We start from the raw sequence: 26,249 nt of genomic DNA on the forward strand, positions 1-26,249 counted from the left end.
TTTCTAACAAGACCAGGATTTCCCCAGAAGGTTTCCCAATTATCAGTAAAACCTACATCATATTTTGGACACCACTCAGAGAGCCAGGAATTGGATGAGAATGTCACTACTGGTCCAATTGGGGAGGGGACCAGAAAAGTACAATATATTGTATTATTTAATTTAGTTCAGTTAATTACTGTTCTTACTGTCTTGGAGCAACTGTAACCACGTAATTTCCTCAGGGATGAATAAAGTCTGATTCTAAATGTTTTGTCAAAGTTACACAACAAATAAACATTCATTTTAAATGTCTCTGATTGATTTAACAGGATTTCATTATAATGGGAATTACTGTTTCATGAAATTTACATTTATCCTTAGCTAACAGTTTCAGTGTTTCTTCAGTGCCGCCTGCTCTGGCCCCTGGAGGACAATTAGCAATGGTTGCTGGTGTCTGTAGTGTCATATTTCTTAAAACTGAATTGCCAATAACCAGAGTTTGTTCCTTGGTGGGTGTGCAGGAGAACCGGGGACTTCTGTTTAGGGCTACACCTCCACCTCACTGTCACCCAGCTGGTTTCCCAGGAAGAGAAATGCTGTCTATGACCAACAGAACACCATCCACAGTCAAGCACAGAGTTACATTATGCTTTAGGGCTATTTTTCTGGTAAGGGTAAGGATCTGGTGAGGATGATTTTACCACAGTGAGAGGACAATAGTTGGGGCCATGTATCATGAAATCTTGCATAAGAAACTCCTTTCCTCAGCCAGAACACGGAATGGATTGTGAATTGGTCTTCCAGCATGATAATGATCACTTACCATCAAGGCAATAATGCAGTGGCTAAACAAGAAGCATATTAAGGAATAGAGTGACCTAGAAATTCTCCAGACCTTAATCCTATAGAAAATCTTTGGTGGGAGCAAAAGCTTGCCTTCAAGTAGAGTTTCTGTAAAGGGGAGTAGACCAAAAAGGTTTTCTCCACCCAGTACTTGGTCATGCTTTGCTTGTGATTCAAATACTTATTTCACTCAATAATGTCTGTCGAATGTGTTTTTTCTTGATTTTGGTTGATATTCTGACTCTCTCCATGAAAATAAAAGTCTCATAAAAATGTGAGACTGTTCATTATAAGTGAGGAAATTTAAAAATTCAGTAGGGAATCAAATAATTATTATTCATTAACATTTTGATGGACGCCAATTGGAATGTTATTATTATTTAAATGTAATATAAAAATAAAGTGCCCAACAACAATTATTTTGTCTATTTTGGTCAAAAGGTGATGAGTATCTATACATGTCGCCACTGGTTACATTTCAGCATTACCTTTATAGATCTGTCATTGATTCAACTGGATATTACTTAAATATCACTCAAGTAATTCTTCCCCAGCTGTTTTAAATTGGTTTCAAAATCTCCTGCTGGAGCCCATGCAGCTGGAAGAGCTAGAGTGTACTTTTTGCCATTGGAGTGTTTAGCTTCATATTTCTGAGTATGGCGTACATAGATGTGCTTAGATTAAGTATTTTAAGGAGAAATGACACAGGGAAAAAGTATTGAACATACAAAGAAAGTGGGGTGCAAAAAGGTATGGAAAGTCATGACATCAGCTGAAATCTATTCCTATTAAATCTATTACTAATCTAATTACTATCAGTAAGTAGAACCTCTCACCAACAAAAGCTTTTGTACCAAGTGTTTCAGTAATTTTAAAAATTTCAGTTAGCATGTTTAATATTTTTCCCTGTGTTATTTCTCATTATTACCCACACATACACTATGTATATATACATTTTACATTCATATCTCTTTGAAACTAAAATCAAATGTGAATCTCAGGCCAGCAAAATTATCATTTAAAAGATAAAATGGAGACAGCTACTTGTATGTAAAGTGATGTCTCTGTGTGTGTGGTTTACAAAGAGCTGTTCTAGTTGTCAGCTGGTCTAATTTCCTTTGAATTCACATTCCTTATTCAGTAATATGAATTTGAGTTCATTTAAACTGACTTTTATTTGCTTATTATTTTAGCTGGACTATCTCAGGTTTCAGTTTTAGTTTTAATCATTATTGTCTGTGAAGGTTCTCAGTCATCCAGGTCATCGTAGTCTAAAGAAATTTAATCATTATTCTTTATATAATCATCATTATTCTTTATAAAATCAATGAATTTAGTTTATTTTTTTTAGAAGGTAAAGCAAAGTAATAGGTAAGGGGAATGGATAAATCCCTTATTATATATCCCTTATATAATATATATAATATATAATATATATATATTATTACAGGCTTTAGTTTCTGAGAAATTGGGATTACAACATATAACAAGCTTGACAAGACAAGATTTGCCTGTGGTAAACATTTTTACCTTCAGAACAGTTTTCACCATGGAAGGGACGGTAGCAATCACACTGGTAACTGGTCCACAGGTCCACACACCGTCCATGCCCATTGCAGGGTTCAGTATTACACCATTCAGTCTTAGTACATCCCAGTTCATGGTCTTGGTCGTCTGGAAGTGTTTGTGGTAGAATAGGCTTAGAGTCAATCATCAGGTCTTCCATACACCCAATGAATCCTGCACCACTTTTAGAGTACTCTAAAAGGTCCTCTGGTGCTCCGCCTATATAAATATGAGTAAAGGCTTCAGAGAGCTCGAAAGGTGGTTCACCTGCACCACTATCTATAACTGTGCATCCATCATTGTCACAGTCAGGACCTTTCAGATTTAAGACTAGACCTTCCTGAGCCATAAACACGTGAGCGTCCCTCCAGTTTCCATCACTAACCAAGCCAGGAAATATTACATCCAACTCCGATTCCTCAGAAGAGGCTTTTGCATGAAGACTACCATTCACAATCTCTAGAAAGAGGTGGTTGTCCATATCCCCTCTGAAGAAGACCAACATATTAGATATAGTTGTCCGGAAGCGAAGCTGTATCCCGAGACCTTTGTGAACATGGTGGTCAACTTCCCTGCGAATTCTTTCTTCTACATCAACTTGAATGTGAATAAATCCAGGAGTGGAGAAGGAGAATGTTGTTCTGGTGGAGCATTTCTCATCTAGGAATCCATGAGGGCACAAGCATGTGTGGCCATGTTCTCCATCCTCTAGCCATGGATGGCAGGTGGCTCCATTCTGACATTTATGGTCAACGCAACCAAGGAGTTTCAAATTACAGTGACGACCTCCCCAAGGAAGGTCACCTGCAGCTGCCTCAGGACAGTGACAGGTGTAGGTGGCCCTCCCATCTTCACACCAGCCACCGTTCTGGCAGGGCTGGCTCTCACATTCATCAATGTTCACTTCACACAACTCACCTGGAAGGAGAAAATTGGTGGTTAGATATGGTGGAGGTAGATGACCACCAGATACTGTGTTGTACTAGAAAAAACAGAGATGGTAAATGAACTGGTTCTTATATAGCGCTTTTCTATTCTATCTGAAGACTCAAAGCGCATTACACAACTTGTACATTCACCCATTCACACCAGCACTTTCTTTCTAAGTTCTTCCTATCTAACATTCACACACATTCATACATGCATTGGAGAGCAGCATGGGTTCAGTATCTTGACCAAGGGTACTTCTGGTAACCCAGAAAGTGACCTAGATGAGTAGTTTTGCTGTCCAAACTTATATAAACAGGCTTAAATAAATGAATAATAAAGATTAATCGTAAAAAAAAAAAAAAAAAATACAGTAAAAAATAGAAAGTTGTGTAAAGGTCACAAACAGGAGTATATTCCTCATCTTCAAGGTGAAAATTCCAGGAGACAAAGAATTTTTTTCATTTGTTTGTTTTTAACAGAATTGAAATCCAATGTTGCTTAACTGTGTGTATGTATTACTAATTTATTTTTATAAGAGAGAATGGTTTGCAAGATTCACCTTTTGTTTAATTCACTATAAACTAGGAAGCACAGATACACTAATACGGAATTTAAATTTTGAGTGTGACAGGGAATTATGTCTCTGTATTACAAGATTATAAGACCCACCTAAAAATCCAGCAGGACATGTGCAGGTATATCCATTGATCTTGTCTTTACAAATGCCTCCATTTTGACAGGGTTCTGATTCACACTCATCAATGTTGACAGAGCAGTTCTCTCCTGTTATGCCAAACAAAATATAAGATTATCAGTAGATTTAATATCTATCTATCTATCTATCTATCTATCTATCTATCTATCTATCTATCTATCTATCTATCTATCTATCTATCTATCTATCTATCTATCTATCTATCTATCTATCTATCTATCTATCTATCTATCTATCTATCTATCTCTATAGATAGATAGATTGGATATATAGATATATAATTCTTTGCTCATTGATTCCTTTACTTTTATTGACCTGCAAATCCCGACTGACACTGGCAAATATATCCAGCTGCATCTGCAAAGCTCAGCTCCCAGTCTAGCTCCCAGTGAGATGCATCAGAGCGTTCAAAACACTCCCCATTGTTCTCACAGGGCTGATCAGCACACTCATCTATATCAGCTTCACAGTTTGGTCCTTCATAACCTAGAGAGAAAAAAAGGTGTGCGTCACACACTGAAAATATTGAAAAAACAGACAGACAAGAAAACATGACTCTGATTTAGTGAAGTGCAACTCTGATTTCTTCTGTAGGCAATTCCAGCATCTCATTGTGGTTTGGTTAAAAAACACACAAAAACAACAACAACAACAAAACAGATGGGGGTGTTATTAGAGAGATTCGTGAACATCAGAGGCATTCACAATTTGTACTCTTGTGTCTGGGACAGAAATGTTTGGATTGGAGCTTGTAGATCAGTACCTTGCCAGCAGAGACAGGTGTATTCTTTGACTCCTTCTTGACAAGTACCACCATGCTGGCAGGGATGAGACAGACATTCAGGAATATCTATCTCACAGTGATTGCCCTCATATCCTGTATCAGAGCAGTCACATGCATAGCTGTAAAAGACACAAGGATATCAACATTCAGAGAACGTGGAACAAAGTGTCCAACCATCTGAAGGTCACTGCTAATTTTCTCTTCTAATTTAACCTCAGAAATTTATGTTTTGTAGTTATGTACAAAACATAAAGACTCTTTAGCTTCTGCATAACTGAAGAGTTAATATATTTATAAAGACCCTGAAAACTTTCTGTGAAATTGGGAGCAAATATACAAGGAACCAGTGCAAAACTCTGAGAAGAAATTTGGAAAGCAGGTTAACTTCCTACTTCTAAATTCAAATAACCCTGAGATTTTTGTACTCAGTGCTAAAAATCTTGGTTAAACATACCGGTAGTATCTAACCAGATACTTACTCTGGATGGCATTACCTTGGCCTCTATTACAACAGTAATAGAAATTTATTGTTCTAATAAAGGAGGAACTATGGAAAAATATCTGTGGTATTTAGTTTTAGTTTGTGTCTCATGAATGAAATCAAGTGAAAAATCAAAATATCTGGATTTTTACATAAACTCCACAAGATTAAAAAAAACTTTGTTATGTATAAACACATATTTGAAAGTGAATTATATAGGTAGATTGAAGGCATTTTTGTCTTGAGAGAATAACAATATTATTGAGCTTATAGAGCTAAGTGGAAGTTAATGACATAAAAAAGTAATTTGAGGTCATGGAAATTCCTTATCTGATCTGAAGCAACTTAAGCAGAAATAAATAAAGTTTTAATTGTGTTATATTTAATATGCATTACATTTATGTATCAACACATTAAGTTACATCACATAAGTATTGTAATGTTTATAGCTAACTTGCAATAGATGAATGCTGAATATCTTTGACAGCTATATTGTAACAGTTTCTATCGTGAGGTAGCCCAGCATTTAAAATAAATATATAAAATAAGCATATGAGGATGTTGAATGTGGTTAAAAGGGTATTCTATACATTAGTGCAGTAGCTATGATAATAGGAACAATGATAATGACATGACTAACATGACAAAATGAAATGAGCCTTACAAGGACTAAAATGTTAAATACTGCACATTGGAAGCCCAGATTTTTACATCATTTTATTGCTCCAAACAGATGTACTTGTAAGTGTTAGACTAAATTTGGCCGGAAAAAAATTTCAAAGCTATGCCATCTGTAGAATGTAATGAAAGTTTGATAGGAATCCTGATTCAGTGTTCTTTACAGCAGTAGAGAAAAAAGAAATAGTTGATATTGTAAATACGTGTAAATACAATACATCCACTCGATATAGATTCACATCAAAAAGTTCAATATCACTGCCATTAACTGCATCAGGAGGAGAGGATTACAACAGAAACAGAATGCAGTTGGAGTATTCCTAGAGCTTAAAAAAGTATTTGATACAATCAATTACGACATGTTAATTAATAAACTAGAATGGTATTGGATTCAGGTGCTGTATTGCACTGGGTGAAAAATTATTTCACCCTGGCCATATTGTTTCACCCAGTACAATTATTTCACCCAAGTGTTCATCATTACCAATATTGTTTTGTGGGGAAGCTGAAGGCGCTGGTGAGTACGGTCACTTTGGTTTGACAGAAATAAACTATCATGAAATCTAAGTAAAACTAAAATTATGCTCTTTGGGAATTGCAAAATAAATTCACAAGTGCAGTTCTAATATAATAAAATAATATGGAAATTTCATATAAAACATATGCATAACACATTTTTAAGAAGCTCAACACATTCAGGACCGCTAATCAGCCAAAATCCATTGCAGCATAACTAAGCATGGATTTTGGGTCTCCTGATCCAGCCTTAAGTATTTAAGAAAAGCTTTAAGTCTAATCTTAAAAGTAGAGACAGTGTCCCAATACAAACTGGAAGCTGGTTCCACAGAAGAGGGGCCTGAAAGCTGAAGGCTCTGCCTCTGATTCTATCTTTAAATTCTCAAGCAACAAGGAGTAAGCCCGCAATCTGAGAGCAAAGTGCTCTCATAGGGTTATATGGTAGTATAAACTCATAAAGATAAGAGGGGTCTGGTTATTGAAGACCTTGTATTTGAGGATCAGGATTGTAAGTTTGATTCTGGATTTGACAGGGAGCCGATGAAGAGTAGCCAATATAGGAGGAATATACTCTCTCTTTCTAGTCCCCGATATACACACTGAAGGACATATCTTGGTCAAAAACAACTCCAAGATTCCTCACAGTGTTACTATAGACCAAGCAAATGCCATCCACAGTAAGCATCTGGTTAGATACCATATTCTAAGATTTTTAGCGCCGAATACAATAACCTCAATTTTATTTGAATTAAGAGGCAGGAAATTAAAGCCTGTAGTTTAACTGATTGGTGTGTATTACCTGGCTTCATGGATTGATAAAGTTGGGTATTATCTGCATAGCAGTGAAAATGTATGTTATGCATTCTAAATGATACTGCCTGGTCCTATCACAGAACCCTGTGGAATTCCATAATTAACCTTAGTGTGTAAAGAGGACTCGATTTACATGAAAAAATTGGAGTCTATTAGATAGATATGATTCAATCCACTGCAGCACAGCAGCTTACAAGACCTACTGTATACTCAACTAGCTGCCATAAAATATTACAGCCAACATTATTGAACTGAGCACTGAGGCTTAGCAGGAGAAGCCCAGGGATTCAATTCAATTCAATTCAATTCAAGTTTATTTTATTTTATTCATATATCACCAAATTACAACAACAGTCGCCTCAAGGCGCTTTAAGGTAGACCCTACAATAATACATACAGGGAAAAACCCAACAATCATATGACCCCCTATGAGCAAGCACTTTGGCGACAGTGGGAAGGAAAAACTCCCTTTTAACAGGAAGAAACCTCTGGCAGAACCAGGCTCAGGGAGGGTCGGCCATCTGCTGCGACTGGTTAGGGTGAGAGAAGGAAGACAGGATAAAAGATATGCTGTGGAAGAGAGCCACACAGATGAGTCCACTGTCAGAGGCAACTAGTACTGTTGCTGTACTGTGATGAGCTCTGAAACCTGAATGAAACTCTTCAGCTCTTCTTATATGTGTTCACTATGTTCATTATCCATTTTGCATAAAAAGACCATGAGGATAATCCATAACACTGGATAGAGATCATACAAATCCAGGCTGCATCAGGCTATCCACAGACCGCCCATTCCCAGTTTACTCCTCATTAGTTTGTGTGGCTTTCACCACACAAACCTGAAGTCTGTTTTACCAAAACAAAAAACAACACAAAAACATCCACATGGGAACATGGAATGGAAAAACACTGGACTAGGTCTACACTGAAGTCTACCCAGCCCCCGTCTCAGACAGTCATGGACTAGTTTTTTTTGATTCCCTCCCCTCTAGCAGGCTCGGGGTCAATAAAGCCAACAGAAAGACTGAAAAAGAGCTTCTTTCCAAGGGCTGTGAAAGCTCTGATTGAAGATTGAGCTGGACTAGCAAATTGCACCTTACACCCAACGCGTCACATTCATTGGACATTCACATTAGCCATAATTTGTCTGATATTTATTATTATTTTTCTTTTCATAATTGCACTATTGAACTCAAACTACTTAGCAATAGTCAATTTAGTACTTCCTATTTCTTTTTTTCTTTTTATATCATTTATTCTATATGCTGCTTTGAAAAAGACTGCCATCAAAGAGTTTTGCTGAACAAAATTGCACAATGGCAATAAAGAGCCTATCTAAAATAAGGTACAAGGATTTTTAAAAATAGGTTAAGTTATTATGATTATTATGTCTATTTCTCATGTTCAAAAAAGCACACATTATAGTATATGATATTACTGCTTTCCTCATGTTTAAACTGTATGTTGTGTATTAACGGCCTCCTGCACAAATCAAACTCTTGCACAAATCATTAGTGCTGACTGAGAGAATTAGAGTGACTACTCGACTATTGGCTTTAGTGGGTGTGATCAGCTCCTCAAAACAGTGACCTGGTAGCTTTCTAGTATCTGTCTTTAGTATTTCACGGTCTATGCTATTGTGGCAGCTACAGATGGACTGGCCTACCTGTTAACCATATCATGACAGACTGCACCGTTCTGACAGGGCATACTGGCACACTCATCAACATCAACTTCACAGTGGATGCCACCAAATCCAGGTAGACACTCACAAGAGTACATTCCTATGAGGTCATGACAGTCAGCTCCGTTGCGGCAGGGATTTGACTCACATTCATCTATTTCAGTCTCACAGTTGACTCCTGGAAGAGAAGGGGGGAGTCAAGCAAAGGAGATAAATCAAAGCGATGAAAGAATAATAAGTTGTCATGTCAAGAAAACAAAGCACAATCAACTACCCATTGAGATCAGCGACCGTCAACATTAGTGTGTCTATTCTCGTCTTCAGATACCCTTGATGATCAAAAGCTTCTGGTACATTCCTTAAACAAACTAATTGAATGACAGATGAATCTAACCTAAATGCTTAAAATACTGTGCCCAGTTTATCAACAACAAACAAAACAATAGAATTAGCAGAAGCAGAAATGCCTCTATGATGTGAGCAAGCACCGGTCTTCCTACTGATGCATTCTTAGTGAAAATGAGTATGTGATATGAAACAAAAATTTATGTGTGGACTAAGCAAATAATCAAATTAATCGGTTTCTGTTCAGACCACAATTAGTGGTAACATATACTGTTGAAATACATATTTTGGAAGTTTATTTGTCAGTGCATTAACAATGTGGAGGTTCTTTCATTTTTCCACTTTTTCACAATACATTTTGTAATTAAAAAGGTAATCCCTGTGGTCCATTGATTTAAGGTAGCATAACTGAAGAGTTAATATATTTATAAAGACCCTGAAAACTTTCTGTGAAATTGGGAGCAAATATACAAGGAACCAGTGCAAAAATCTGAGAAGAAAGCAAGTTAACTTCCTACTTCTAAATTCAAATAACCCTGAGATTTTTGTACTCAGTGCTAAAAATCTTGGTTAAAAATACCGGTAGTATCTAACCAGATACTTACTCTGGATGGCATTACCGTGGCCTCCAGTAACACGCTTGGAGTTGTATTGGACCAGATATGTCTTTTAATGCACATATTAAACAAATATGTAGGATTGCTTTCTTCCATTTGCACAATATCTCTAAAATTAGAAACATTGTGTCTCAGAATGATACTGAAAAAGTAGTTCATGCATTTATCACTTCATGTCTGGAATGTTTTCATCATTATCAAGCTGTCCTAAAAGCCTTCAGTTGATTAGACTTGATGGAGAGCATATTTCTCCCAAACTGGCTTTGCTTCTTTGGCTCCTAGTTAAATCCAGAATCAAATTCAAAATCCTCCTCATCACATACAAGGCCTTAAATAATCAGGCCCCATCATCTCAGACTGCTGGCTGTCGGCTTTTTACTTCCACCTGTCACCAACTGCTTGTTCATCTGTTTTTTTTGTTTGTTTTTTATTTTTTATTTATTTTTTATTGTTGTTGCTTTCTCTGTATTATTACTACTATGGAAGTCTTGCCTATGTGAGACTTTGGTTCACATTCCCTAAAAGTGGTAGGAATACAAAGTGAATGACATCTCAACCTGTAGCTGGAGGCACATAATACATTTCAGTTTGCTGAATAATTTCTAAAAATGAACTTCTGTTTTATGTGAAAGAGCACTCCTTGGGAACTCCTAGCATAGATGTTGCCTCTGCCTATACTTGGATTAACTTTGGTTAAGTTGGGCTCATGAATTTAAGTCCTTTGGGTGATTATCTTTTAACAATTCCATATCTCAGTTTGCTGAGTGCATTTTCAGATACTCTGGTCCTATTCTTTGGAACAAATTGCCTGCTCATTTGAGAGCCATTACAACTTTGTGTACGTTCAAAAACACACTCAAAACCTTTCACCCATGCATACACTTAATTGCTGCTGTTTTGTTTTGTGGTGCTTTGTTGTTTTGCTGTTTTCATTGCATCAAGGCACTGTATACCTTTGCAGGTTCCTATGTCTTTATTTTCTCTGTTAACCACATTGAGTTTTCATATCATGAAATGTGCCATTTAAATAAACTTGGAATTGGCCTTAGCCACTTTAGTATTAGTATAGTTTTAGGCCTTTTTAGAAATATATGCCTATAACGTAATATGGACACAGTTTTCCTCTCTATATCTTTGATGTGTGTGTATGCAACTTTTGAATGTACCTTTAAAGCCCATCAGGCACTCACACTTATAGTGGTCCTTCTCATTAATGCAAGTGGCGTTGTTGCCACAGGGTCTTGAAGCACACTCATTGATATCAATTTCACAGTTATAGCCTTGAAAACCTGGGACACAGAAGCAGTGAAATTCTCCCACTCCATCTATACAGATGGCACCATTCTGACAGGGCTCTGATGAACACTCATTTATATCTTCCTCACAGGTCTTTCCCTCAAACCCAGGTGCACAATGGCATTCAAACCCTTCAGGTTGTAATAAACACGTTCCATTGTTCTTGCAGGGTTCATCAATGCAGTCGGTTACAGGTGTCCTGCAGTCTCGTCCTCCATACCCAGATGGACACCTGCAGAAGTAGCCATTCAGCTGGTCTACACACAGAGAACGAGGCTCGGAACAAGGATTGCTCTGACACTCATCCACCTCCTCTGTGCAGTTATCTCCTGTCAGTCCGTCTGGACAGATGCAGTGGTACTCTGTGGTGCCAGGAACACTACTGCAGTCCTCACACGGAGCAAAAGAGCAGGCGTCATAGAGTTCATCACAGTTTTTGCCCATGTACCTCACCCCATCTCTGGCACAAATACAGGCATAATCATCCATTGTGTCCACACAGGTAGCACCATTTTGGCAGGGTGCAGACAAGCATCTATCTGCTGTGGCTGTGCAGAATGTTCCTGTGAGAAAAAAAGGAAACATATTGAGTTAATGTTAATGCATTGTCTCTGTTTAAACATTTAATATGTCTTCTATGTTCTATTGGGTATAAAACATGGATTTATGAGATTTGAAAGTCATGGTATTCTCTTTTACATTTTACATAGCTTCCCAACTTCTTTGGAATTGGGTTTATTTCCAGGCTGGCTGTGTAGAGCAGATCATTTTCTAGGTTGCTGTGTTAAAGGTTGGTGGGTCGATCCCTCGCTCCTCCAGTCTACATGTGAAAGGACTCTTGAACAAAATACTGAACCCCAAATTGCTCCTGATGTGTTCATTGGAGCATGAATATTAGTAAAGAAGAAGTGAGTGAAAAAGAAGCGGAAGAATATGCAGTATCTAATTGCTAAAAAGACTCTCAATATCTTTTATTTCATTCCAGGCTAATGTGTCCGATTTTATTATCCTATTAGAATACTGATGCATTAATATTGAGTATTTTAGTACTTATTTGTGTTTTTTCATCCATCATAACAGATATAAACGTGCTAAGTGGGCTTCCTGTTCTCAACATGACCCTAAAATCAGAGAAAACAGTCCAATCCAGTACTTTTGCCAGAACACTGATGACAAAATCTGCACTTGGCTGCACTTGGACAGCCTTTATAAAATCTGTCAGATTGTCTCTTTTCAGTTTAAACCTTTCCAAGCATACATATAGCTCCGTGGTCAAATCACTCCCTTACCTAGTCCCTTTCATTCAGCATATTACTGCCACCTCCTCTGTATTCTCAAAGTCTTGTTACAAAGATGACTTATACAAAGATGAGTAACTGGAGTGTGTGGCAGACACGACAGCTCTTGATCAGAGCCTAGGAGAAAAACTATGTTTGTGCATTGTACAGATTTCCTGCAATGTAAAGTGTTACGTTTTGTTAAGTCTTGGTTTGTCTGGATACTGGAGGCTGGATACTGGATGTGTTTATCAAAAAATGCCAAACATTTTTTGATAAACTCAAAAAATGCCAAACATTTTTTGATAAACTCCTCATCATTTACTGTTCTGTTTTGTTCTTTTGTTTTTTTTTGTTTTTTCTTTGCAATTTTACGATGACAAAGTTGTTCTTGAGCTGGTCTTTAAATGTGTAAACCTTGATTCAAATTCCTTTTTGCTTTTAACTTCAAATACCCCCTACCACTCCACATCAGTCAATATCTTGTGTTTCTCTGCATGTTTAGTCTCAAAATGGCAATTTTAATTGTAATCTAGACAGACTTGACAATTTTTAAAAAGTCACAAGCAAAGGGAGATCAAACAATGGCCCATGTCTAAACAAGGATGGTTTATTCATCAAAATGATTTATTAATTAAATAACTTTTTTTCTTTTAGTTAAAAAAAACATGTTCAAAGGACCACAATGGTAGCCCAATATCACAAAGAATCGTCACATGATATCAAACAGAAGCTGTCAAGTCAGTTCTCTTGAGCAGGTAATCATGATGAAGCAGTTCATTTTGATTCAGGCTGGTCTTAATATTTCTGGCCACCAGATGCCACCAAAGAGGGCTGTGTTGAAAAGCTTCAAGTAGCACCTTTACTAGTAGATCTAGTAGATCCTTCTTCAATACAAGCTTCAGTGAGCTTCATTTGGCCATTGACCATAACTAATGGGAACTAAAACCTACACTGGAAAAACACTGTGACTGCCAATTTAAGGCAGATATGCAGTATCTAAATATCAATCCATTTTTCATGTTTGAGGGTATCTAGGGAAAATGGCTGGGCAAGTACAGTGAATTCTTTCAATACATATTAATGTGTGCCCTCATCAGCCAGTGCTACTAGGTCTCAGTGGAATCAGTTCACATTCCTCTTAAATAGGCCAATCTCAACACACTATCCAAAGTACCCCAGTCTACCTCCCGGTCCCCAGTTCTTTGATCAGTGTTGTGGTTCCAAATTCTCACTGGAGTGGAAGATATTAAAAGTGACTGAGTTGCAGAGGAGAGGAATGTGGGAGCAGAGTGACAGTGTAAAAGAAAAGAGAGATAAACAATAAAAGTAAAGAAAGATGGTTATGATTACAAATTGCCTGCATTTTTTTCTGTTACAAAATTCTGTTAAAAAATAGAAAGTAATCAAGCCAAAAGATTATATGCTTTATTCTTTCTTTTTGCTCTTATATGCAGTTTATGTTCCCAGTTTTCATCATAGTGAAAAGTGGCATACACAAGTTGCAATTGTGTATAAATTTATTAGACCACCACCCAATGTAATGTTTATGCGACAGGTACCCTAAGTAACAATACTGGTAAATAACGAAATCATTTTTGGTTAATCAAGATTAATTTGTGATTTATCAGACATTTAAAATTCGTTTTATGTCTAAAACATGGAAGTGTGACAAATGTGCAAAAATATAAGAAATAATGATCAATGACTGTAAATATACTATGCTACAAATCCTAACTTCCATCATCATCCATCATCATTCCACCATCATCATCAGGAGAAAAGGGTTAGGAAATTCAGGAATAACCTAGGAACCACCAAGCTCAAGCCTACCATGAATTGGAAACCGCCAGAACACCAGTATCACTGACACTGTGAAGCAAGTTTTACATCACTGTGGACTAACTGAAATCATATCAAATGATTGCTCACAGCCAGAGACACTACCTTTAAATAAGACGACATCTCAGCTTATGGGACTACCAGAGAAGACTTGAGAAAAGCTAAAAGAAATTAAATAAAAATAAAAATAACTACATGCTAGGATTGGAGAAGACTTTTGTAGTACTGGCAGCAGACAGCAGATGTGGCAGGGCACTCAGTCCATCACAGATCATACCAAGAAAATGTAACATGTACAAACCAACAACTTTGTCAGCATTGTAGATTACCTTAACTGCTTATTTGCACAATTTGATAGCTGCAATAGCCCAATATTTTGGGTCCTCTTTTCTATTGACTCATCAGGAATGATGGTTTCTCCACTGGATCAACAGAAGGAAAGTAGCTTCTCCTAATGGTGTGCATGGACACCCATTACAGTCCTGTGCCGACCAACTGGCAGAGGTACTCACACACATCTTTATCTGCAGATCTTTATCTGGAAATCTTGAGAGATGAAGACAAAACTGCCCACCATTCCTCCTGTATGTAAAAAAACAACAACAACAAAAAAACAAAATGTTCTTACCGCAACCTTTTCAAAATGCTTTGAATGACTGATACCCACTTTCATCAAGGAATCCATCCCAGCTGATCTAGATCTAAACCAGTTTGTCTACTGAGCAAAAAGATCAACTTTTCAAGAGTCGGTGTGGCTCTCACACACAGCCCTTACTCATAGAGACAAACACAACACTTGAGTCAAACTTAAGACAAACGTCTCACACTAGTGCCCCCTCAATATGTTACTGTATATTATATTTTCTCATCAATCACCCTCAAACTGTTAAGCTAGGGGCAAGCACACCATCTTCACTTTGAGCACTGAAGTTCCACAAAGCTGTGTGCTGAGCCCTTTCCTGTATTGTCTGTATGCACATGACTGTATACCCATCTATGTATGTGTACCCATCTAAAGATATATGCATAAATAACTCAGGTTTTAACATGCAATATCCTTATATCTGATCTTATTGTTTATGTATGCCTATATAGATGGGCCAGATATTATTAATAACTAATGATTAAGATATTATTATATAAACTAATGAATGAAAATCACCCAGCAGCCTACACACATAACTAAGGGAAGATTCAGGGTCACATGATCAAGCCCTAACTATATGCTTTGTCAAAAAGGCAAGTTTTAAGTCTAATCTTATAAGGAGAGAGGGTGTCTCCCAAATACAAACTGAAAGCTGGTTCCACAGAAGAGGGGCCTGGAAGCTGAAGGCTCTGTCTCCCATTTTACGTTTTAAATACTCTAGGAATGAGATTGCTCATTTAGCTAACTTCATCTTAATAGCAAATGTTCTCCAGGCTTTGTTGATGATACTCTTTGGCTTTAATCTGTATGCTATTGTTGATTTCAGAATTACATTGTTTATATTTTGTAAGTTCAGGTAATTGATGACCTAACAGAGATTTAGAAGAGAGACACCTAATGTTTAAAAATCCATATTTCACTGTTTGGTGCAGTTTTAGATACTACATTGTTCTTTTTTTAAATGGTAAATATAGCGCTTTTCTAGTCCCTAAGGACCCCAAAGCGCTTTACACAACCAGTCATTCACCCACTGGTGATGGCAAGCTACATTGTAGCCACAGCCACCCTGGGGTGCACTGACAGAGGCGAGGCTGCCGGACACTGGCGCCACCAGGCCCTCGGACCACCACCAGTAGGCAACGGGTGAAGTGTCTTGCCCAAGGACACAATGACCAAGACTGTCCAAGCCAGGGCTCGAACCGGCAACCTTCCGATTACAAGGCGAACTCCCAACTCTTGAGCCACGATCGCCCCATTAAAATTGGCATTGCTGAATTTCGAATGTTTTTTTGGTGGTCTGGGGGCAGACAGTCTCTTACAGGATGGAGTTTTGGGGAGATAAGGGGAGGAGAGGAGCTGCAAAGGGGTGTGTAAGATTAAAACTCTTACACTCAGCCAGCCAGCAATGTATAGAGTCTGACATTGTTTTGGAAAAGTTATACAGCAGTAATTTTAGTGTCCTCCAATTCATGTTACCTGTTGTCATTACTGTTGACATGAATTACAGTTTTAAGGTATTTACATTTATCCTTAGCCAGCAGTTTCAGGTTTCGCTCAATGTTGGACAGTTCACTAGACAAATAATGGACACTATGGTTGCTGTTGTCTCTGGTTTTACATGTCTCAAAAAAGTTTATCCAATAACTGCAGCTTGTTCCTTGGCAGGTGTGTCACTGAGTGGGGAAAAACAATTATAGACATGAATGGGTTTGTGGTCCCAAGAAATTTCTAGAAATATTAGATCAAATGGAAGATTAAAGTAAGTAAATATATTAAATATATTGGATGACTGAGAACCTTCACAGACATAAATATATTAATAATATCTTAATTAAGTAAAACACAATTCGTGACACTGTTAAGACAAAAATCAGATGCTTTGGCACTCAAATCGACATTAAAGTGAACATACCACCACAATTGCTCTATCTTTTTCAGTCTATTCCCCATACAATCTCTGACACACAATTTAAATTCTGCAATAAAGGTATTTTGAGATTTTTATGTGCTGGCAAAAGACCGAGGGTCCATTATATCCAGGTAGAAGGGAGGATTAGGCTTTCCTAAGTCAAAGTGGTATTTTTATGCAATATTAAAATATTGACGTAGCCCTTGATCATAATTCAAACCAAGATCTAATTATATTGGATTCAGTTAGTAGTGGGACAAGGGCATTACAGCAGTCTGCACGTTAAGTCATAGGTTTTAATAGTCATAGCTTTTAAAGGTTTGCAGAGCTACAGGAATGTGGACTGGAAACAATATGGAGCCATGTTGGAGGTAGTGTGCAAGTTTGGACACCAATCACTCGCGCATATTTTCGTCATGCCCCCCCAAAAATCTAATATCAATCTGATACTGTGAAAAATACTGCAATACAAGCTCCACAATACTATTGAGGTCTTTTATTTGTGTCTTGAGAATGGACTTTAGACCAGGGGCGATTTTAGCCCATTTTGGGGGGTGCTTCAGCATCCCCAAAATGAATCAAAGCACCCCCAAAGATTTCTTACTTTTTTTTGACAATATTTGCTGTTTGTGTGACACACTACTAGAAATATAAAAAGCATACCTTACTGTACTTGTTTGAGACGTAACATTTTAACAACAATAGTAGAGATAATCCTCCACTCCCAAAATGGTTTGTTCCAGCTGCCTCTCCCCTAATCTGGCACTAGCACCCTTGCTGCCAGAGCGATGGTGGCTGAGACGCAGCGGAGCGGAGGTGTAAGTGCCTGGCTTAACCTTCAGTTACTCTTTATATAGTTAGGTAGGAGTCAGACCATGTTTCTGTTTAGCTGAAAAACATTACACCCAGGTAACCTGCAGTGTTGAAAACTTGTTTTCCGACGATGTTTGCTACCCTACAATCCGTCCTGCTCTGTAGTAAAATCAGTGACATTTGACCGTCCTGTTGCTCCCATTGAAATGTATATAGCCTATTTAAAATCTAAAACTTAAAATTGTCCGTAGCCTACTGTTGTTGCCACTGTCCTGTTTGAAATGGATGCTAACTGACTGAATGCCCATTAACCTTATAACTATTGTTGTGTGTGTGTGTGTGCGTGTGCGTGTGTGTTTGTGTACAGAGAGACAGCCAGGTTCATAATGGATATAAGGAAGTTTTATCAAAAAAAAGGAACCACATTCAGGTAAAAGTGTAAAATCAAATCATCCGTCAATCAAAAATAATGTTGGATCAGTGTTTCAATATTTATATCTTTTATTAGATGTACATGTGGTTTGGTTATTTGCCTTTTGGTTGAAAGTACACTGAGAGAGGACTTTTTGTTAGTGATTTTAATAGTTGTCTTGATGCATTCTCAATCATCCAGGAAAGTAAATCTCCAAAAGTTGAATCTGTTCATCTGGACGTAGCGTTTTGTGGGAGAAACGTTTCGTCACTGAACAGATTCAACTTTTGGTGATTTTAATAGTATTTTTTTTTTCATATTAATGTAATTTTTCATCTAATTGTATACAATCTATTTGTGTATGATTACCAGTCCAAAGAGGGAGAGGGGAATATGAGGAGAAAGTACAAGGTCAGGAAGAACCAGGTAAGAAAACAGACAGAGAATAGTGACAGGCAAAACAGAAACTGCTAAACTGACAAAGAGAAAAAACCTGATTTTACTCATACAATCTGGAAGTTGTTTTCTCCCTACATTAAAGCTGCTATACAGAATCTGCAAAACAAACTGGGTTGAAACATTTTTGACCTTCTTTAACAACATTCCAACATAACATTGTCATTGATTGGGGAGATTAAAATTAATGATATATTTTTATGTGGTTCAGCCACAACTCTACTAAAGCCTCAGCCAGTAATGGGTAGGCCAACTTTTGGACTGTCCAGTTGTCTGTATGACTGCCGCAGTACGTGCATCACATTTGCACACTATCAGAAAGTGCCAAACGGTGGAGTGAGGAGCTGTAAAGAGAAGCACAGTGCTCTGTTTATATTCTAAAAATGTTTTAAGCTAGCTTGTTTCAAAGATTCTGTACTGCAGCTTTAAATGTCTTCCAAAAGCACACATACACTTATCAGTGTTTCTCAAACTTTTTACAGTGTGTACCACCTGATAAAATGTCAAGCTCTCCCGTGTACCACTATGAAAGCATGAAACTCATAAATCTTACAACACAAAATTAGTATCTGCAGTAAAGATTTTTTCATACATTGTATACATTCTACCACAGGCAAAGTTGCCTCCATTTTATAGTTTTTTATTAATATTTTGTAATAATTTATTTGTAATAATTTATTTTGTTTTAGGAGTGTTTTTTATGTATCTGTATTATATTATACATACAAATTAAAAGTGAATCTCTGTCCAAAAAATGCACTCAGTTTACTTTTTACTCACTATCAGCATCATTCATTATTCTCCCCCAGTAATTAAGGTTAGGATAAGTATTTTTTTTTTATTCCAATCCATTCTTCTTTTGCAGCATTTAAATAACCTTTATCAGATTTGATGGTTTTGTTACAGACTTTTTAAAAAAATGTTTTGTTTTTCTTTCACAAATGTGGGGATTAAATTGTGTTAAAATGTACAAAAGAGTGATTTCATGTTTTGTGATGAGGACCCGGGCACAGAGAGACTTGATGAATTTAAGAATCTTATGATTTAATAAAGAAATTTGCAGACTTGCACAGAGAGGGTAAAATTATGATGACTGATAACGGAGATGAAGACAACAGACGATGAGGACAGGGAGGAACAGGGGTTTAAATGCACCAAAGAGACAGTTATAGAGAACTCGGGACAACTGGAGACATTTAAAGATGCAGGGACTAACAGAGACAGGGATGAAGTCTCATCGTGACGTGTAAAGTTTATCTTGCCTGGGTGCTCAGCACCCCCAAAGCTCTAATCCTAGAATCGCCCCTGCTTTAGACACATCCATCCATCCATTCAGCCATATCATGGGGATGATGATCTAAGAAGAGATATCGTAACTCCCAAAGCCAGCACAGAACTAAAAAATTCATAATTTTGAATAGATTTTTTAGAATTAAATTATAATTTTAATCAAATACAATCTGGGATAATTATAATTATTTTGAACTCTGACTAATTATTCCTATTATTTAATGTATTATTACCCTGCCTCTACAATTAGTTAGAATGTTGTAATTTGTCTTATTTACAGAATAACCATGCACACAAAAAAAGTAAACTCCTCAAGTTTGGCCTCAAGGCAGGCATTATCCACAGTCACTCTGTTAAAGTAGAAGGGTGTTAACATTTCCAGTTCTGGTTAAGGCGCCTTCTGCCCTCAATCCAAACATTAGACACTAACTGCGTTTGATCTTTCCAGATTACAGTGACTCCAGAGGAGTGTTAGCCACCTGTAGGCTGGATGTGCTCCAGGATGCTGTAAGGATTCAAGATTAGCTTCAAGTCTTCTTGATGTAAGACGGAGTATAGGATAAACATAGTAATTAATGACATAGACATGTTGTGATAAATCTTATCAAATTACACATTGTAGGGGGACATCGCCCTTTCACTGACTCCCCCAACCCACTTGCACACGAACTCTTGCCCACAAACACTCGGATTGTGTTGGACATTGTTGTTTATATAAGATTGTATTGTGTTGTATATAAGACTTTTATTTTATTTTTATCTTTTTATCTTTATGTTGTTTAGTGTACACTGCGGGCCGTGGCAGCATTGCACTTTCAAATTCCTGTGTATGATCTGTAAATATGGTTTTTAATAATAAAGCTGACTTTGACTTTGACATGAACAGCAACTATTTTAACAAATGTATTGCATTATCTTTTCTCTTTACCACTAGATCAAGGAGAGGTGAAATAGCCAATAATACTAAATATCTGTCTTTTTTAAAATTTGTATCTCATACATTGCATATGTATTTTGGTATATTTCAATATAATATAGTAACGCTTCTATATCCTTTTGTTTCTTATGCAGAAAAATTGCTGTGATGTAGTCCCTTTTTACTACTAACAAACAAAGAAGCAGTTAGATAAATATAGAAATAAATAAGTAGCTACATTAAAAGCTACTTTTAGCTGCTCCCTTCACAGCTCCCTTCACAGCTGGTAGCTCTACTTATTTGATTTGGGAGATTTTTTACACCTGGATATCCATTCTGAAACAAAGTCCAAAGGATTTGCATCTTGTCACGAGTTCAAAATATTGGGGATATTTTGATATTTTGATATAGTCATGATATAGTCATGGGGATATAGTCATGAACCTGGGAAGGTTCATGACTATATTAAGTAGCATAGATATTTGACGCTTAATATAAGAACTTTGCTATGTCCTTAGTTAACGGGTAATAAGATTTATAAATATTTACAATATGGTTTATTTTTAAATAAGTGAACAGATAGTGTTGAATTTTAGAATTAGAAACAGATTTATAATTCATTTGTAGGATATACTCGAAGGGAAACTTCTAATTTAACAATATTAATAAGTTCAACTAATTTACTTATTATTTCATTATTAAACATTTACTTGCATTGTGTGTTGCTTTATAGGATAACATATAAACACATAAAACATTTAATATGTTTAATATGTTTATTTTTTCAGTTCTTATTAACATATTAATTTTTATTAAGCACCTTATAAAGACTTAAAAGGGCTTTTTAATTTAACACGTATTATAGTGTTATTACATGTTGTGCCTGAAAAGGTTGAACAATTGGAAGGTTGGTCATTTGAATCTTTGGCTATTCCATAACCAAAATAACCTTGGGGAAGACTGAAAACAGAGTCATTGAAGTGTGAATGTGTGTGTGTGACCATTAGATAGAAAGCACTTAGATACGCAAAGCGCTTGTATGGTTTTATGTGTGAATGGGACATGTTGTACAAAGTACTTTGAGTGCTTAAGAACAGTAGAAAAATTACTGTATAAGAAAGCACCCATTTACCTTTGACACCTTTGACACCAGGTGACATGTTGTTTTTTCAGTTTATTTTTATTAGTTTTTATTAGTTGATTCTGTGTTGTTTTATGTTGTTTTTTAATATGGGGCTGTTTGAATTGTAATTTTATGTATTATGTGTTTTATTTTTTGCTGTTTTGTTTTATTCTATTGTTCTTAACTTATTTACTGTACAGCACTCTGATCCTGTGCTGGCTATTTTAAAGTGCTTTATAAATAAAGTTGGATTGGATTACTAACCTTCTCATATTTTACACATTTTCTCACTCATTTGATGTATACCTGAGATTAATTAGACAACGTTACTGTCCCTCTCTTTCACCAGATAAGTTCTGAAGGCCTCGTAAGCCTTTCCATGTTGTAATCCCTCTGGCCTCTTTGGGTCAATCCCCTTGCTCTTGTAATCTCCAGGTGGCGAAGAGCTTATAGCTTACAGCTTCAACCTCTAGCTTGTTTCCACTCAAGGAACCTACCAAAGTTCAGATTTGCCACCATAGGTTGTGTTACAAATGCAGTAAAACAAAGAAATGATCCATACTGTTTCATACTAATTTAGAAAACCAGTAGCACTTTATAATACAGCTCATTAGTAACATTGTAATTGTTGGGTAATAAATGGAGTGGACCTTTCTACTCTCCCGGAGTACTCAAAGCACTCTATACAACATTCACTTTCCTCTAAACTAAACACTTCCTAACTACACTCACACTGAAATGGATGTATTGGAGAGCAACTTGGGGTCAGTATCTTGCCCAAGGATACTTGGCATAAAGACTGGAGGAGCCAGGGATCAAACCACCAACCTTCTGATCAGTAGGTGACCTACTCTACCTGCTGAGCTACAGTCACCCTTCTGGTCTGACGCGTCACAGATGGATGAGTGCAGGCTTAGTGGTTGCTAGGAGAACGGCACTTGTCTGACTGCATTGTGCCAAGAGAAGATTTTTTTTATTTTTTCTAACTGGTTCTGTTCGGCAGTTTTTGTAAGCAGAATCATGGTCTGAATGCTCTTTTGCCCCAAACACATTTTTTTTTTTGCCAAGATGAGCTCTGTAGAGGCTCCTCTTGTCAGTCTTCTTTTTTTTAATTTTATTATCTGAATGGAGCCGGTGCTGAAAAGAGTTGAGGGCCATTTTGATGAAAGAGAAGAGATAATAACATAAAGATAAAAGGACGAGGAATAGAAAAAGAAAATGAGACAGAAAGAGAGAGAAAAAGGGGTGGAGAAGTGAAAAGTCGAGGATAGAGCAAACATAAGATGCACTGTGCTTCCAACTGCTGCATCTTTAACAAAACAGAGGTGGTTACACAAACAGACATACATATGTGTATGTGTGTGTGAGTGTGTGTGTGAGTGAAAGAAAAAGAATATGAGTGTCTCTGTATGAGCGCTTGTCATAAAAAGTACTTGATAATGAGAGTGAGAGACTCCAACAATGCCCCCCGGGAGCCAGAGGTGAACAGAGAAATACCAAGGAGACCCAGGCTGTCCACAATGACCAGTGGCGAGCAGCAGGGAGAAGAACACACCAAAACTAGCAATGACCTTGATATGCAGTTAGCCTAGCACCGAACCACTAGCCAACCGAGGCCCCAGACATGGTACAGGAAATGAGTGCAGGAAGTCTTGCCTCCTCCCCATCTCGCTTGTCAGTAGAGATAGGAATTGCAATTCGGATTCCATTACTGATATTTGATTCCTTATCGATTCTCCCATTGGTTCTAATTGAATTCCCATTGGCTCCGCTTTGAAAGTCACCACCATGGGCAGGCAGCATATCAAGGATATCACATGTGAGCAAATTAATTGTATGGTGTGTGGTCAAATGTTTATGTATGTTGTGATCAATGTTGAGGTTGTTACTCAAACAAAGCATTGTATTACACATATTACACAGAACACGTTTTCTAAAAGTAATGCAGGGGATTGCTCTCCTTGCTGTCCCCACTGGTCGCCACTGCCCCTCTCCTCCCCTTGGGACTTGACAGGGCATTTTGGCATGGTTGCTGGCCTGCACCCAGAGGGTTTGCATTTTGGTGGGGACTCCACGAGGGTTCGGGCAGTTCTCGAGGGTCTGGGGTCAGTGGCCATGTCCTCGACTCTTGCTTCGGGGGCTGGCCTCAACTGCATGCTGCCTCTGATCCCCTGACACCCCCACCCTTGGCTTTTGGAGGTGTGTCCAGTGCCCAGTTCTCTGCTTTCTTCTTATCTTTCACGAATCTGGCCTTTAACTGCTCTAGCATATTATCCACTAGACATATGAATAATAAAATAATGCAAATAAATAAAACAAAAACATTAGCAAAAGGAACTTAGAAAGAGGTCCTCCTCTTGGCAAAGCAAATGTGTCTGTCACTAGAAAGCATTCAGATCATAATTCTGCTTGTTACAACTGCTGGACACATTAAAAAAAAAAAAGTAATGCAGTGCGCTACTTAATTATTCCCAGGCATTCGTTACAGTGCTTACTACATTGCTTTCACATTTCTCTGTAAATGACCTGAAATGGACTGTCTCATAATTACCATTTAACTACATAAACCTATAGGCCACAGTCCCACACACCAGCACAATCCCTATTCTAATAAGATCACACCTATGATCTTTCTCTTTGAATTATGTATCAACACAAAGTTGATAGCAAAAAACAAAGTCTGTCCTAGACACAGTTTGCTCTTTACCATTGTCCTGTGAAGGTTCTCAGTCATCCAGGTCATTGTAGTCTAAGGAGCTTGGAAAGAAAAGCGTCTGGACTTCTTTAAGTTTACCATTAAGTTTACCATTGTTCTCTTGTCCTTTTGTACAATAAAAATAAAAGTAATGTCCATATCCATGCTGTGGACGCTACTATTTTTCTCTTTAGGGACATGAACTATAATCAACTGACTGTAGCACAAGAGCAAGTGGAACTAATAAGCAGGATTGGCAGCCAAGCAGGCTAATAATCCCAAGGAATTGAACCAGTTCTCTACAAGAACGAGTTCTAAATTTCCATCCCTACTTGTCAGACTTAAAGGTGAACCTTTGGGTGCATACAAGACATTTTGGAAAATTTCATGCTTCCAGTTTTTTGGGAATAGTTTGACGATGACTCCATCCTATTCTAACAGGACTGTGCACCAGCGTGCAAAGTAAGGTCCATAAGGACATGGATGAGCGAGTTTGGTGTGAAAGCACTTGACTGGCCTGGACAGAGTCTTGATCTCAACCGATAGAATATGTTTGGGATGAATTAGAGCGGAGGTTGATGCTGACTGTGCAGATAGCTGGACCTGTCAGACGTGATGCAGAGGAAAAGGTCAACAATTCAACAAAGCTGAAAATGCCCAGTGCACATTAAAGATAAGTTGCTGGGTCGCTCCTCCTTTGCATACAGAGCTCTCAAAGTCTACAGCTTAGCTGTCAAACTCCCTATGGCACAAATATAAGCAATCACAATCAATTTTCTCTTCCTAGACACACACACTATTTTGTCTCCATTTTCTGAGAGACAACTCAGATTATTAATTAACTACTAATGATAAAATAAAATTGACAACTTAACCTACAGCAACTTTAGTAACTGCTCATATTTATTTAGACTTCCTCTCTCCTATTGAGTTCTCTGAGGTAGCTTCTATATTTGTTTCGTTAAAAACATCAATATGTTTTATCCAAGCTTGACTAAAGGCATTTGACTACATTTCTGCCTGATGGCACGAGAGCAAACTGGTTAATATATAGGGCCAAATCACAACAACAGTTGCCTTGAGGTACTTTATATCGTAAGGTAAAGACCCTACAATAATACAAAGAAACAGAGGAAAATCCAGCAATCATATGATCCCATATGAGCGACAGTGGGAAGGAAAAATCCCCTGTTCACAAGAAGAAATCTCCAGCATAACCAGGTTTAGGGAGCGGCAACCACCTGCACCAACTGACTGGGGTTAGGGGAGTAACACAGGACAAGACTTGCTGTGGGAGAGGGTCAGAGATGAATAATAATTAATAACTGAATGCAGTGTTATGGTAGGATTCAAGGTCACCTGATCCAGCCCTAACTATAAGCTTGATCATAAAGGAAAGTTTTAAGCCTAATTTTAAAAGTAGAGAGGGTGTTTGTCTCCCAAATTCAAACTGGAAGCTGGTTCCACAGAAGAGGGGCCTGAAGGCTAAAGGCTCTGCCTCCCATTCTTATTTTGTCTGAGAGCAATGTGTTCTTATGGAGTGATATGGGTCTCATTATTGAAGACCTTTTATGTGAGGAGCAGGATTTTAAGTGATTTTAAGTGATTCTGGATTTGACA

The 26,249-nt window shown here is 37.5% G+C and overlaps 1 protein-coding gene across 1 annotated transcript in view; it reads right to left on the reverse strand.

The window, feature by feature from the left end:
• Positions 1-26,249, reverse strand: part of crb2a (crumbs cell polarity complex component 2a) — a 46,911-nt gene that overhangs the window by 15,383 nt on the left and 5,279 nt on the right. The window contains exons 2-7 of the mRNA XM_039615577.1: positions 11,121-11,813; positions 8,975-9,170; positions 4,800-4,939; positions 4,352-4,522; positions 3,991-4,104; positions 2,356-3,309 (exon numbers count right to left, since the gene is read on the reverse strand). Of these exons, the coding sequence (XP_039471511.1) occupies positions 2,356-3,309; positions 3,991-4,104; positions 4,352-4,522; positions 4,800-4,939; positions 8,975-9,170; positions 11,121-11,813 (2,268 nt within the window). The remainder of the gene's footprint in view (positions 1-2,355; positions 3,310-3,990; positions 4,105-4,351; positions 4,523-4,799; positions 4,940-8,974; positions 9,171-11,120; positions 11,814-26,249) is intronic.

The sequence above is a fragment of the Oreochromis aureus genome, linkage group 7 (genome assembly GCF_013358895.1).
Source record: "Oreochromis aureus strain Israel breed Guangdong linkage group 7, ZZ_aureus, whole genome shotgun sequence".
Taxonomy (NCBI): domain Eukaryota; kingdom Metazoa; phylum Chordata; class Actinopteri; order Cichliformes; family Cichlidae; genus Oreochromis; species Oreochromis aureus.